The 15422-nt window shown below is 50.8% G+C and overlaps 5 protein-coding genes across 5 annotated transcripts; 2 read left to right on the forward strand and 3 right to left on the reverse strand.

Moving 5' to 3' along the window:
• Positions 1–2408: 2408 nt before the first annotated feature.
• Positions 2409–3026, reverse strand: GLOTRDRAFT_23022 (uncharacterized protein; the record flags this gene model as incomplete). The annotated part of the gene is made up of 1 exon (XM_007864614.1): positions 2409–3026. A coding segment is annotated over one exon (618 nt), but the record flags the coding sequence as incomplete, so codon positions are not given.
• Positions 3027–5595: 2569 nt separating this feature from the next.
• On the forward strand, positions 5596–7402 carry GLOTRDRAFT_126226 (uncharacterized protein; the record flags this gene model as incomplete). The annotated part of the gene is made up of 9 exons (XM_007864911.1): positions 5596–6102; positions 6155–6285; positions 6348–6539; positions 6598–6687; positions 6743–6867; positions 6920–7069; positions 7135–7146; positions 7202–7245; positions 7310–7402. The coding sequence occupies 9 exons, from the start codon at positions 5596–5598 to the stop codon at positions 7400–7402; spliced, it is 1344 nt and encodes a 447-aa protein (XP_007863102.1).
• Positions 7403–8039: 637 nt separating this feature from the next.
• Positions 8040–8415, reverse strand: GLOTRDRAFT_37542 (uncharacterized protein; the record flags this gene model as incomplete). Its single annotated transcript, XM_007864787.1, has 2 exons — positions 8040–8226; positions 8297–8415. Coding segments are annotated over 2 exons (306 nt in total), but the record flags the coding sequence as incomplete, so codon positions are not given.
• Positions 8416–9124: 709 nt separating this feature from the next.
• On the forward strand, positions 9125–9579 carry GLOTRDRAFT_20935 (uncharacterized protein; the record flags this gene model as incomplete). The annotated part of the gene is made up of 3 exons (XM_007864609.2): positions 9125–9272; positions 9325–9467; positions 9529–9579. Coding segments are annotated over 3 exons (342 nt in total), but the record flags the coding sequence as incomplete, so codon positions are not given.
• Positions 9580–12756: 3177 nt separating this feature from the next.
• GLOTRDRAFT_35487 (uncharacterized protein) lies at positions 12757–15081 on the reverse strand (the record flags this gene model as incomplete). The annotated part of the gene is made up of 8 exons (XM_007864643.1): positions 12757–13062; positions 13213–13648; positions 13696–13905; positions 13972–14377; positions 14428–14513; positions 14565–14706; positions 14764–14800; positions 14827–15081. The coding sequence occupies 8 exons, from the start codon at positions 15079–15081 to the stop codon at positions 12757–12759; spliced, it is 1878 nt and encodes a 625-aa protein (XP_007862834.1).
• Between the last annotated feature and the right edge of the window lie 341 nt (positions 15082–15422).

Here is a 15422-nt window from a genome sequence, read left to right on the forward strand (position 1 = left end):
TTTAATAGTTCGAGGGGGAAAGGAGGAGTAAGACGCTGTAGGGTAGTCCGTAGGAAGACCTAGAAAAATAAAACAAACAATTTGACACCTGAAACAAATGCTAGTTGACGCTCCAGAGTATTTATCTCCGAAAAGTCGCAAGCAACGACACCTGTCGTAGGATCGTGCCCGCGGTGGTAGAAATTGCTAGAGAGACTTGGTTAATTTTATTTCACTATGTAGGACTCACTGGAGATAATAAAATCAACGGCGGAGATAAATCACCCGACGAGTCAGGCCTATTGGCAAAGCTAGGATCAGTTATAATTCGCTAAGTTTGACACTTTCAAACTTTGAGGGTCGCTGAGATCGTAACAACTAATTCTCTGAGATGGTGAAGTCGAAACTTGTTTTTCTGTACGCTACTTTGTACAATTTATACTACAGGAATGGCTTTGCGATCGTCCAGAGATAAATAACAAATAAACGCCGCTACCCACAGGATTGCTCAGCACTTGCCTCCATTATATCACGCACCATACGACTCCCTTGCACTCCTACTTGCTCGTCCCAGCCCCTAGAGGTCGCCTCGACGCTCCGCCACCTGATCCAAGCAGTCCCATCACTCCGTGCGACGCCCCGGTCACGTGCTAATTACCTCCGGCCGCTTGCTGACTGATGCTGGCCTCATGGTGACTCTTATGCGTCCGCACCTTCGGTAGTTTGATGGAAACGAGAGGGGGAGTGTGCTGGAGGGTGGGCATGAGGATGACGCCCCTCGATAGAAGTGTCCGCGGGCCCCGGAGCTAATTCATCTAAAAGTTGCATAGGTTAAGTCACCCCGGAGCTCACGTTTGCGGAGATAAATCGCGGAATGGGTCCGTGTACGTCTCGGGATGCTAGGAAGTCCGGAGCTAAATAGAAAAATTCTTTTAGAGCCCATAGAAGCCTAGAGGCGTGTGAGCGCTATGTTGAGTAAGCTCCGGGGGGCTTGTATGATGTGCTGAGTCCTCGTTTTTGGGGGTCAGACGATCCTGAGGCTTATCAACAGTACTGTTCTGGGACCAATTCTTCGAATGTTTTTGCCTTTTTTGATTTATTGGCCTCAATAGCAATATCCAAAGCAGTGGCTCGCAGCATGTTTGTAGATAAATAATGGGCGTATTCTGGTTTATTTTGGGTTTTCTGTCTGATCCAAGTATTGGGGTCAATCATAAATACTGAGTCTTCCTCCTCGATCTTGACTTGGTTGTTATGGTGGGAATTCTGCATTTCTGCGCAGCGCAGTGGACAACGCGTGAACTCCAATAATTGGTTATGCCAATCAATTTCGGGGTTATGGAAGTCTAGCCATTCGAAACCGAGAAATACGTCTGACTTGCCGATGTTCGTGATTAACAAGTTAAGGATTTCCTCATGGTCCCCAATTCAGCCTTTTACTCGTACATATTCGGTAATATTACCAGCTGCATTTATGGTCCCATCTGCATTAAATGCTGGTATATCTGTTTCAAAACGGTGACGCTCTAGACCGAGTTTCGCGACAGTGTTCTCGTTGATACAAGAACCCGTGCATCCGGTGTCTAGAAGCGCTACCACGTCCCTTTTCTTTTCCGTTTCGAATTGTGTAAGGGTTAACGGCAAATCCATTTGCATGCCATTTTTAAGCCCTCACACGACCTTGAATAATTCAGGTCCTTCAGAGAAAATAGGAGTGTCTTTTGTTTTTGGTTTTGGTGATTGTCGCACTCGATCTTTTTCCGAATATGTTTGGTTTTTATTTGAGGAATTAAGCACAGGTTTTAAGGCCCTGCCGAGCTTCTGAGAAGACTCCTCTGCCTGTTTGATTGGTTTTGTAGCATTAAATACATCCTGTGCTACTTTCGATTCAAGTTTTTTTATAGAAGTTCATAGATGCATTCTGAATATAAATACTGTCCGGAGTTGGTTCTTCTATGACTACCGCAGAATATTTGTTATGAGAATTTAGGGGCAGGGAGCTTGGTGCGTTCAAGCTGTGCCTAAGCCAAAACCCGCCGCTTTGAACCCTTCAGGGTCCCTCCTTGACCACTCCTTGATTGCCGTGATGAAATCGGACGTTGGCTTTGTCCAATCCACCTGTCTAACTTGGCTCGTGGTTCTCCCCTTCCTGTTGGGAATATGCCACGTGCTTCCGACTGCTTGGCTTTGCACTTAAGGCACGCCCGGTCTACGTCCATGGGTTGTCCTGGTCCCATGAACGACATTCCCATCCCATCACGTCTCTGTGGCGGTTGTGCTCTTTGCGTGGCCTGCATCTGATTTGTGACGTTAGGCACTGGCGCTCCTTCTCTCTTAGGCGGTATTGTTCTTAGGCCCCGCATAGCCTTCTCCTGCTGTCGTTCCCTCCAGGTATTGTTGAGTTTTATCAGGATGCTCTTCCATCCATCATACGTCATTGGCACCGTGACTTGTCCGTAGACTTTGTCGACGAGTGCATCGTTGACGCTGGTGCGGACGGTTTTCAGAATATACTGATCCTCCTTTTTATACCCGGCTTGGGTCATCAGTATCTCCAGCTCTTGAAAATATTCCTCCACCGGCCTTTGTCCTTGGTGCAGGTGGTCAATCTTGATCTGCGCCTGTGCAGCAAGATTCGAATCTTGGAAGGCATCGGTGATCTCTGTTTCGAAGGTCGCCCATGTCTTCTCCCAACTCTCTGTGTCGTCCTTGAAATACTGGTCGTAATAATTCTGTGACCAGACTTCCGCTTTAGGTCCTCTGAGGTATGATATAACATAATCGATTTTTTCATCGTCCGTGATCATGATGAAGTCTTTTTTGTTATTTCTCAGGTATGTGAGCACCTGTCTCCACCAAGCCTTGAACTTGGTCTTGTTTCCGTCAAAGTACTCGGGCTTTGCGATGTGCCCTTTCCTTTCCTTCTGATCATCTTCGCCTGCCATTGCTTTGGTAATCAAACCTTGGATGGTTATGGGGTTTAGATTGGGTGGGTAGATCTCGTCAGAGGCTTCTGACTGGGGTGAACATGGGGTGGTGGGATATGAAATGGGTGAGTATGCTCTGGGTGTTCCGAACCGAAATATTTCATCATCGATCTGGTAACGGTGATCAGCCGTGATGGGAACTTCGTTGGAAGAACCAAAATCTGCTACTTAGTTCGCAGATCCTGGGTAGGTGTCGAGGCTGATGGGTAGGAATGGGAATGGTTGCAAGGCTGTCTGACCCGGGTCTTCTCGTCTGGTACCCGGCATCTGCCTTTTCGCTCAAGGGTCACAAGCCCAGGAGCTTCTGTACTCAAGGTAGGATATTGCTGCTTTTCTAAGCTCCCTGACACGACTTTTGCTGACTTTTAAAAGTCACTACGGTGCCACTACTTCCCTACGAACACTGCAACCGATGGGGATATGGTAGTCCCTGTGTCCACAGCCCGCGCTATGCATGTAGGTTTTTGCCCAGCTTAGTGCATACGCACCACCCTTAAGTACAGGCGTAGGATTCAAACGATCAGTAATAAAGGATTGTGTTTCTATCTAGGTGCCGTCTGTAGCGCCTGATAGCCTTCAGCTGTCATTCTTGAACTTGTCTTGGGGCATAGGGTGTGATAGGATAGAATAGGGGTTCGGATATGGGATAAATGTAGGTGGTGTAGGATGGATGGGATCGGAGGGAGTACCGTGTTCGGCTCCTTGTTACAGGTGCCACGGTGAGAGTAGGTTATGGGGGAATATCAACAATGTCGACACGAAGATGGAGGGAGAGCTTCAATCTAATGACAAGAGATGAAATGCCAGATTGAAGCTAAGGTCTGAAACCTTTGCTATCTTGGCTTATATATTGCAAGATATCCAAATATACTTATACATGTGTTAATAGTATGGTTTACATGTGTATTTAATAGAATGCAGAAACCAGCTGTTATTAATGTAAAACGGTGTATGGGTGGTGAGGTAGCAATGCGTGGATAATAAGTGATCGTGAAGAATTTGAGAATGAGATGTGCATGGTTGTGGTGTCTTTTGCGGTTCTACATGCGTGTGTGAAACACATGTGATCGTGAAAGGGTGTTTTGATCGTAGCAGGCACTCACACGTCGGCCAACCCAGAACTGATTTACTATAGATGATATGTTTTTGTTGCTTCTGTCACTGCCCTATCAGTAGACGAGTTCCTAGTACTGGTACCTCACACATATTTGGCTAGTAATGTGATTGTAGATGTGCTGAAATAACCAGAATCAGGGCCAGCCACTACAGTCACAGGTCAATTTGCTGATACCAGCAACACTACCGGTACAGAGGCATCGAGAAACACTTACCGACTGGGCTGGGACACTTTGTAAGTCCAAATATCACCATTTTAGGTGAAAACTGCGACCCATCTGCGAGAACCACAAACCCGTATACCCGGTGCCGCGGGTCGCGGGATGGCACGGTGTGGACGGTCCAAGCGCCGTACCCCCACCCAAGCAACCCCCGGGTTGAATACCACAGTGGCACCTGCACCCAACCTTAGTAGCCTTGACTGCAAGAGCCTCAGCCTAATGTTTTCATATGTAGCTATGTACATAGAGTGAAGTGCAAGTAACCGGATGTAATGCAGACTGATAGAGTATGATGACACATGTGACCGCTGATGGACAACCGGGGTTGCTGGATAATGACATGGGTTGCTGACGGGTTGTTGCTCCCAGGGGGGGTTGTTGATTAGAATTATCCCATAAAAAGATCCCTTACAATATCCAGTAAACAAGTGATACACCACAGGTCACCTGATAGTACTTCCGGTTTGTTAGTATCAGAATGCCGTCGGTGTACACAGTACAATCGCGAGCCAGGTATGGCTGAATATGGGAGATGGCGTAGGAAATAGCCGTCATGTGTGCAGCAGTGTCATGAATTGCCCTGCAGGCGCGCGAATCCCGGGACTCATCTCCATCTTCATCGGCTGTTCGGACGGATGCTGTGCGAGAGAAGACAACAGATCAAAGGCCTTTCTGAATCTACGAAAGACCGTCTGAGTTGACAGGAACAGCTGCAAGGCAGATGCTTTCTGCCGTTGAATGACGGTATCATGCGCATATCTAGCTTTGGCCTCTGCAAGTCCCTTGTGTTGGTGGGTGTATGTAATATCACGTATGAACGGGCGCTTGTAGTAAAGGAGCGTGGGAAGCAACATAGCCTGATGGCGTTTCCATACCACTGAAATGCTTGCACTGCAATGTACATGTATTATCGTGCATCCTACGAGAACTACCGAGATACGCACCTGAAGGACACGAGATAAAATGTCGTCTATCGACCGACTGCCTACGGCACGAAACGCGCAGTCAGTGCTATCAGTATTGGAGCCTGGTCTGAGTCCATCGTGATGCATTACTGATGATGGCTCACGAAGATTGACTAGACCTCTGGTCGATGCAACGTACCTGGGCGCTAGATGCGTTCTTGTTAGTACGAACTCTATTGGGTCCTGGCGGCGTCTAGCATCAAATACGCTGGGAGGATTTCGGCTAAATACTCTCTCGGGAGACGAGCAACCATTTTCACTTTCCAGCTCTCCCTTGCCTTCAGGGTGAAAGCACCCAAGAAATTTCTGGACCATCTCTAGCTCGACATGAGTGCGACAACAGGGAGCGTTCCTACCGGTGGCGAGTCTCAAATGTCTGGGCAGCTGCAGCCCTCCAGAGACGCGAGCGACACAGAGACTCACTTTGACCCATATTCTGTCATTGATCTCGGTAACGTTGCTCTCCTTCAGACGCAGCCCTCGCCCTCGAGTGTTCCTATGATTGGAGCAAGTCCGGTGACCCCTCCCTTCCTCGCTCAGCACGTATCCGGGGGTTCAGCAACAACGCGTAACACCTCCGACACTGTCAATAACGTGGAAACCGCGAAGGAGACCGGGACACTCGGGTCGTCTGGGGCTACACTCAGTGTTGCCCATGTCATGGAGTCCACACCGCCGGCAAGTGGTCGACTTCGGAGGTCCTGGGAAAAGACTTGGAAGTGGTGTCAAAGGCACTGGCTTGCTATATGCCTCATCTCTGTCGTACTGTGCCTGGTCATCAGCATACTGCGTTTGAAGCCTTTCCAGGATGCCGTGGCGACTACAAATGACATGGTACGGAACCACTCTCATTAGGCCTTTAGCCCGACACTCACGATTCTCTTAGGTAACTCTAGATGCAACCCTCATTGCTATATCCTCGGATGCACAAAGTATGACGGTCGACTGGTACATTGATATAGTGGATGCTGCTTGTTCGCAGTACCCCAACACTACTATCAGTCTTTACTTTGACGAGTGAGTAGCGAGTGCGTCACCATGCATGTACCTTGCCTGAGAGTATTTTCCCATCTAATCAGAAACCTGCTCCGCTCTTCCTCGTCGTCTAATCCGTCTCCACCTGACAACAACCGTCCGTCGACACCGGTGTTCGTGTTGAACACCACAGAGACATGCTCTGACGACAACTTTTCCAACTCCCAGTACTTCCGAACCGAAATCGCTCTTCTCTCCGTCCCTGGCCGGACGGCGCAGTCGTATCCTTTCGAGAAGTACATCTCTATTGTTCAACACCTGTACGCGTATATTCAACCGACATGCTATGCACAGATACAACGCATCGATATTCATGTTCGCCAGTCTACCGGACAACGTCACCTTCCCTCAAGTCGGTATCGCCAACACTTACGGAATTGCCGTGTGAGTGTTTCCACATCATGGCGCCTTCCTTAGCGGTGCTAACGTATCTATATAGCGGGTTCAATGCGGAGCTCGACTCGTCTAGCAGCTATGCTGGCGACGGCTCGCTATACACAAACTTAGTCATCACTCGCGGACCAGCCATCCGCGTCTACGCCATAGCAATAGTCATCGCCATCTGTACGTCTGGATCGCTCGTTATAGATCGCTACTAACTTCGACGCATCCTCAGGGCTGGTAACGCTGACGTTCCTCTCGACCTGCATTGCCGTCGTGTTCCTGCACAGACCCATGTCCTCCACTGTCCTCGTGCTGCCCGTGGCCACCCTATTCGCGTTCACGCAGCTGCGGTCGACCCTGCCAGGGGCACCCCCAGGGTTCGGTGCGTCTCTGCCATACTTACTTCCGGCGCCACGAAATACTCACAACTCATTTCCGATCGCGTAGGCGCTGACATTGGTGAGTGCGATGAGCGAACGACATTCCACGGAGCCCTGACTGGCCTCTTCACTAGATTTCGTCGGCATACTACCTTGCCTCGCCATAATCACCTTCTGCGTGCGTCGTCACTCTCCCATGCACCGCATTCTGTCGATCACTGATGCACTGATGCCGCTCACAGGCTGTGCTGATGACCGGCGTGTTCCTATTCGGAAATCCGGAGAATTACGCACAGGAGGCCCAGCAGCCACAAGATAAGGAAAAACAGGATTAGAGTCGGTCGAGGACGTTACGCTCTTTATTTATGATTACCGGGGACATCTAAAGTCGCAGTGTGATTGCATCTCTAGCGACTCTGTGCTTCGTCATCTATTTATTGCCTTCTGTTTTCTGCGCCTACACGACATAGGAGTGTTCCGTTACTGATATCAGAGGACTCGGATTAATGTACTACTGGAAGCTAACTAACCATGTATTCATGTTGTCTCCTGTATGTTAGTGGGATTCACAATCCGGGATGCTAGAAATGCCCATCGTAGGCATTTATACCTAGGAGATAATGAGGGAGGCACATCTTCTGGAGCCGCAAGCTGCACGAAGGGATTGCCACACCGCGTTCGCCCGTCACACCTCGATTTCACAGGATTCTTGCTATTATCAGCTGACGGAGAAGCAATAGTGGAAGATCGGCTGGAAGAAAATGTGGTGCCCCATGTTATTAGATATGGCAGACCGTTGTAGCAGCAACGTACGGTCCAGGCCTGGCAAGTGCGTGATGAGACCGAGATGAAGGATCTGACAGGATTACATTGAAACGTATATCATAGTACATTACCTACTGCACACAATTGAACGAACTGGGGAGTCGTTGGCCAAAGACTGACTTCCCATTCAAAACTGGTCACTGGCAATCACTCCTTCAGCTCCCAGCTGACCCCGCACCCGCACCCGCTTCCCTTCGCCTGCGGGTTGTCCACTATCCGGAAGCTGCTGCCAATCAATTCGGTGGCGAAGTCCACTGTCGACCCTTTCAGGAGAGAGAGGGATACGGCGTCGATGAGGATGTTAGCCGGGCGGATAGTGGGATGGGTGAAATGGCTTTTTAATAGGACGTCGGAGGGACCATGAGTTAACGATTAGGTGTGAACAAAGGAAGTAGTGCGCGTACTAGTCGTCAGGATTTCGGCTCTTCGCGAGCTCCATCTTGTACTGATACCCATGACACCCGCCCGACTCGACCGCGATTCGTAACGCAGCGTCGGGGTTGTTCTCCCGCGCGGCTATCGACCGCAATTGCTTTCAAAGACGTGTCGTCAGATTCTGCAGCTTATTGGAATGGGGGACAGAGAAAACACCTCTGCAGCGCGATCGGTGATGCTAACGCTTGCTTCCTGCTTCGGTATGAGCTCCACGTCCAGCTCTTCTTGCTCTATAGCTTCTGGAGAGGGCATGTCCAGTAGCACAGTCGGCTGGGAAGGAGGATGGATCGCGAGAGCCGCTAGAGATAGTCTGCTCGACGAGAAATACCGTCTGTGATTTGGGACAGCATCTTGACTTCGGTGCAAAGCAGCGTAATACGTTCGACATCGCGCTCGTCGACATCCAGAGAGGAACGCCTTCGGCAGAGAGACAGGACTCATTCGCGACGCCCTGGATAAAGCGTGTGTTGCCGACATAGCAGTTATGTCAAGTCGCGGATTCAAGAGGTGGTCAGACGTTCAGACTGACTAACCAATGCGGTCCACGGAGAAACAAATACCACATTCGGACAAGCACGTGGACTCCCGGACCCGGGCCGGTCCCCGGGGACGACCGACGCAGGCTCAGTCATCCTGAACCTTCCTGAACCTCCTAAAATGTACCTCCGAGGCCGATAGCCTTATACCCCAGATTGTTGCGGGCAAGGCTCGCAATGATCCGCTCATCGTGCTCGGTCCTCACGCGTTCCATCTATAAATCGCGCAACCCTGCGTTCCCTCTCTCGTTCTTCCCGTCATCGTCTATCGCAGCCAGGAAAATGTCGACTCAGAACTACTTTGTGTACGCTCCTGACTATACGGACGAGGGCGCGTATGCAAGGAGGCTGGAAGTGAGGCCGAAGCACCTGGAGAATGCGAAGGCATTAGTCGATAAGGGGATTATCAGTGCGTGTCAGCTACCTCGTTGTGATCTGCGAGTACCGAACGTTCAACGCAGAGATCGGTGGCGCACTGATTGACCCCGCCACTGAGCATTCGGAGACCAAGAAGCTCATCGGGTCGACGCTGTTCGTACAGGCATCGAGCATCGATGAAGTGAAGAAGCTCGTCGAGAGCGACATCTATTGGACCTCGAACGTCGTGAGTGTCAAGAACATGCTCGAGGTCTCTGAACAGCTTACTGATGTATCACGTTGTGCAGTGGGACAAGGAGAAGACGGTCATCACGCCGTTTGCGGGTGCTCTTCCATGAGCGATGAGCGGATACTTACGGTGTAACCATGGATCAGGATTTGAATGTAACATTATTAGCGGTGCAGCGCTCGGAGGTCTCGTAGTTGCGAGTAGGATATGGCGTTCACCGTGGTCGCGGGCGAATACGTCTCCGGCTGGTGATAACGCGATACCCTGCGGCGCACCTTAGACCACTGAACCTGTGTTGGGGATGCGCGGTGCACAGTCCGTAGTACCTCGCGTCTTCAACGTGGTATCTGGTGAGCGTATGTGGGTCAACGGAAACGTCCTTACGTTTCGGTGGTTTCCTAGGCACTTGTCCGGTGGTGAGTAGCAGCTCCTATAGCGGGAGCACCGCGCACCCATACCTCCTAGATTGTTATGATGCCCTAGCGAGCCTCGCTAAAGTGGAGGGGTCCTGCGAAATCTATCAATGTACGATCCCAAGGATGAAGGCGGGCATGTCTATTGCGCGAACGGGCCCCTTTGCTCGAGCCATCGGGAAGGGGAGGGAGAACAAGAGTACCAGCGTGTGGCTGTAGGTGGAAATACCCAGCGTATCGTTCTCTATTGTTCTTGCTATCTAAGGTCACTCAGAGTCCATATATCATTTAACGGGCATGGTCCTCCCGGCAATGGCACCTCCGAAACATTGTGGCGGACAGCATGCCCGAGCTTGCATAGCACCCCGGTTATACCGCGCACCAGGCGAACTCGTAGAGGTAAAGATTCTCCGAGGTGTTGCTCGTTGTGCCAGGATACAGCAGTACAGAATTGTCGTGCTATGACAAATGTCCTGTTGGCGAAGGATGTCTAGACTCACAGCGCGATAGGCACAGTTGTACCTCGGAGTACAGTAACCCCACCACACCATACTTTCGTGGCGATGTTCTTACTTTTGTCCTCATACAGTAAAGTGCTGGCTGACTCATCCACGTACCCATGCTGACTGCCCTGTACGCAGTAATGTCTAGGTGAGGCCGCGTTCAGCATGAAGACGCTATTGTTCACTGTGCCTTGCATGATAGATCCATCGTGTGGCACACGCCTCTTGCGTAACATGCGCTCATATTCATTCGGTCCCCAGGCTAGCAGGTCCCTTTCCCCCGGCGTGTATTTCCAGACACAATGACGAAGTCCGTCTATCCCGCTTCATCAGGTTATTTCTAGGACGGTACGATGGCCGAATGCGATACACCTGACGGTGTACGTCTCTTAGGCTTCGCAGCCGAGACGCTCTTGGTTATCGGTACCGAAGAGCTCGAGGTTCGTTCTCTTTTGTTCCACGCTGTATTTGCTAGCGAAGAGACAGGACCAGTGATGCCAGTGTGGCGGCAATCATGGCCCCCGTCCGGCCCATCCGACCACCTGGGATAGCACTGTTCACTCAATAGCTTCTCTTATCCTCCAGGTGTCCACCACATCTCCCCGGCTGGAACTACATCATCTCTGGTTCCGTTAGGACCGCAATGCGACGTTGAGCGCAAATACCAGCCACACTACCATAAATAGCTCCACCGCACAGCCACCGCCGGAATCGAAGCCGACGTTGTGGGCGCCTCGTTTTCCCCGACGTACCTGACGTTATTGTGAAGTTCCGTTCCTATCCCAAGCCACATCCCGGCTGTGTTATTGTCTGGCAGGATGCCTGTGACAGTGGTACACGTACCACCGATGCATCACTGCCTCGAATGGCCGGATCCGTAAGTGCGCATGCGAACGCGGTCAATCTGGCTTCGGGACGAAGGTAAGACAATTGCGAGTGCGTTATTGTGATATTGACGTCCTGGGTAGTAACGCTGCCCGAGATGATTATGGAATGTGCGGACGATGACAATATCGCTCGTGGCGTCGGGCCACTCGGAAGGGGGCTTTCGCGACGGTATAAAAGCAGCTCGGGGAGCCATGGATTTCCACCAAGCGACGTCCAGCTACAGCATCCTAGCTCTACTTCACTCCAGCGGAAGCGACACCTTTCGTCTTCTACCCGCATTGACGCTCAGTGAAGAAAGAAATGGACTCCATCAGCACCATCGCGATCGCTTTCCCGGCTGAGGCTTCGGTCGAGGAGATGGAGAGCTCCGTCCCAGTTGAGGAGGAGTCTTCCGGGAGGGGCGCGTTCTCCTACTGCGTCGTCGCCTGAGCGGCGCGAGATCTTACGTACTACAGACGAGACATGCATTGTGTGAGTTCGCGCGCGTGCCTTCGTATTACTCTTCTGCGACTAATACTCTTCGCGCTCTTCAGATTATCCCGCACGAGTGTAGCTATATTCACGGCTTTGCGAACCCTCCGAATATCCCCGTACAAATTCCCTCACCCTACATCCACACATACTCGAATCCTACCACCTACGTATTAACCCCTGCGGCATTACGCTCCCTCCATAATCCGACTTCCGATGACATATATTCCTTTGGGGCTCTTGGCTTGAACTTTATTGTTATTTCTTCTTTCGAAGCGCGACATCTCTTCGTTGTTCGCCTGGCACCTTCGTTGTTCCTCTTTATACTTTTTTCAGCTGTCCCAACTTTCTCTCGTTATCGATCACACAGTGTATCTGCAGTCCGATGTATTCCTGAAACGTTGTATCCGAATGGAGAAGAGGAGTTGTATTTGTTTGTAGTTTGTAACATCTTTGATTGTTTCGTAGAGCATTGGCGAGCGGGCTATTATTCATTCCCAATGTTAGCTGGCACAGCAAGCTTCCGATCATTCAGATTGTCCATGTACTTAAGCCTAAAGGTGTGTGGGTCACTGGGGATGTTAAGGTGGTTACACCCTCATTTTACGACTCGGATCCGCCATCCCCCCGTGGAAGCAATCTCTGATCCTTTCTCATCTGATTAATACTTCTTATAGTCTCCATTGGCCATCGCCTTTATATCCGGCCGTGACGTGTTGAAACGACGGATTACTATCAATGGCTGTGGATGCATGCGATCGTGGCAATACTAGACGAAGAAATCCAACAACATATCCCAGAATCTCTACCCTGAACTGAATGGCATACCATGTTTCCTACTTCGCTCCTCGCTGCTTCCATCAACGCGGCGGACGGCTCCCCAAGGAAATGCCCTCTTCCACGTCTGTCGCGGGCCCATCAACGCGAAAATTCCACATAACGCTCTGACCAGGCTAGTTGACCTAGTCGTACCTTTGTAAGGGCAGTGATTAGGCCGGCCACAATCAGTCACTATGCAACATACGTCCAGATACCAGCTCTCATCGTCTGGGAACACTGGGAGTGCATTTGGAGCACCTTCCAATGGTGCTCGGTTCCTCTGTGTAATCTGGTAAGTACTTCGGCAGGATGCGGCGGTCTGGATCGCATACTTACGTGAGGAACTATAGTATGCGTCCCCTTCATTCGAAGGCCCATCTTCTTGAGCACGTCGTCCGTACCCTGCTCTCTTAGGAATTTTCTGAATGGGACCCAATTGTTGTATACCGGATCCAGGTACTGCATGATCATGAAAAAACCTAGGCTTTTCATGTTACTCTGTAACGAGTCTGTCCGTAGATGGTGTGAGCATCCAGTTAGCTGGCTGAAATGCAACGGTAAATCGTAAACCGTATACCTTGAGCACTGGGAAATGGCAACTCAAGTCGAAGTCAGTAAAAATAGAGTTGAGCAGGACATGAATAATACCCTGTTCTGCTCTTTCAAACGTTTCATGAGAGAAAGAATGACGTGCTCGCCAGCCGTCGCAGGGTCCCCTCCTTTTTGCCGAGTGCGCCAGTTCATAAAGTATGCGATAATAGCCGAGGTTTTATTATCCCTCAAAAGCGGACCCCAGTCTTCGAGAGCTCGACGGACACCAACGTATTCAATGTCCATTATGTTTGAAACTTCGATCCGGTCAAAGGAAGTACAGGGCAACATTCCAGAGCTGGCGAGAGCTCCCGACCTGATGTTCTCCGCCAGCTCTCGGACGTCGCGGTTGAACACATGGAAAGAGATGTTGAACTGCCGAAGACGGCGGGCGAATCTGCGCAGTTGGTCGGTTAGAAAGAAGTACAGACATCCGAAGATATCTTCTCGCTGTGCGCCATGTCTTCTGCCGCCTTCGACAACGGACCGCAAGCTGTAAATGATAGTCAGGACGGCACATCGAGGTTGGAGGATACGTACTCCCATGATTCCAGAGGCGTTACGTGGTCATTTTGCAACCAGCAACAATCGGGGGAAAACAGAGACCGATTAGGCCAGTTGAAATGGGCGTTGAGGGCCCCGAAAGGGAGAACCAGGCCGAACAACCGATATTCTTGCAAAGCGACGCGATGTGCAGGCTCATATAGACAGTACGCACGATCATGGTAATCTTTCCCTGACTCTGCATATCTACGAGACCGGGGTTCAATATTTCTACGAGTGACGCATCAAAAGGCTAGTGCTAAGGCCACGTACCGAACACGCCGATACTCAGTACTTGCATCCTCCAAAGAGTATGTTGAGGACAGCATCTCTACGATGCAGCAACCTATCTCCTCGGAAACGTCAAAGGACATGCTAGACGTGCTCCCGAAAGGAAGCCGGCATTCGGACAGCCGCGACAGAATCTGCTCGATGAGCGGCTTGACAGTGTGTTTGATTCGGACGCTGTATTGGATAGGAAGGAATACGGAGTACCAAAAATGGAGGGCGAGTTCGGCCGCAGTAACGTCGTCATCGATGGTACCCAAGAGGCAAAGGAGGATTAAGGTGCGGATCGTAACCACAGGATCGCGGTCGTTGAGAACGACCGTCATGTGCCCTGCGTAGTCTTCCGGGAGGTTATTCACTGTTTGCACCACGTTCCTGAGGTCTCCGGAAGCTACAGCAATATAACGTGCTGGAAAATGCAAGGTATGCAAGATTGCTCACCCACGCAAGCCAACGTAAGGTCGGTGCCATGATCCTTCTCGTTCTTGTCAAGATTGACCAAATCTACAGCTGGCATATTTCCCCATCTGCGAATTCAGAGTTAACGCAGGAGCATAACGATCTAGATGATGCAATACAGATGGCGCGCCATCATTAATGGCCCTTGTGCCCGAATATTCCATCCCGGCCCCTCCTTGCCTGAGGAGATAAAGGATGGCAGCCGACGCTCGCGCTCCCAAGCAGGCTTCCAATCGCTTGCCATGAGCGGATCTTTGCAGTCTAATGATAAGGTGTCAGCTAACCTCGCCAATCAGCTATGAGAGCGGTTCAGCAGACCTCTTTTATGGAGGGGCCAATGTTGTCTTTGACAAGCCTAACAATGCATCACCCTCACGCGACCGCAACACCAGGTTCATTATCGCTGCTTACCTGAGAACAGTAGGATACAAGTTTACATTTACTACACGCCATTAAGCCTTCTTTGCGACAATGCCTGCGCTCGACGGCCTCCACGTTTGCGCAGAGTAGCCTGTCGGAGCGTATGGATAGTGCTTCCGCTGTCACATCCGCGATCCAGGCGTCCAACCGACCTTGGGACGTGGGCAGCGTGCGACGTCCCTCGGCCGGTTGGCTGGCTGACTGCGAGACTCCCATGAGCGAGAGCAATGTTGAGAGGCGATCTGTAAACTATGGCTTTCTGCACACTGGCAGGTATCCTGCAAGACATCCCAGCTTATGTGCGACCCTGAGGATGCCTCGCGGTTGAGGCGTGGCCAAACTTCTATGCAGACTGTGGTCGATGATCGGATATTGCTGCGCTATCGGTAGCCATAGAAGTTTATATGGGTGGGCAGGTGCGGAAATGAAGACGGAATCTCTGCATCGTGTCGCGCGAGATGCTGCGGAATGGGTCACCAGTCGTCCAAGTATGCAATCTGGGGAACTTGACTTCATCGTCCGGCCAGGGTGGAATATCAAAGGAGCCATCGCGAGTA

The sequence above is a fragment of the Gloeophyllum trabeum genome (genome assembly GCF_000344685.1).
Source record: "Gloeophyllum trabeum ATCC 11539 unplaced genomic scaffold GLOTRscaffold_00003, whole genome shotgun sequence".
Lineage (NCBI taxonomy): Eukaryota > Fungi > Basidiomycota > Agaricomycetes > Gloeophyllales > Gloeophyllaceae > Gloeophyllum > Gloeophyllum trabeum.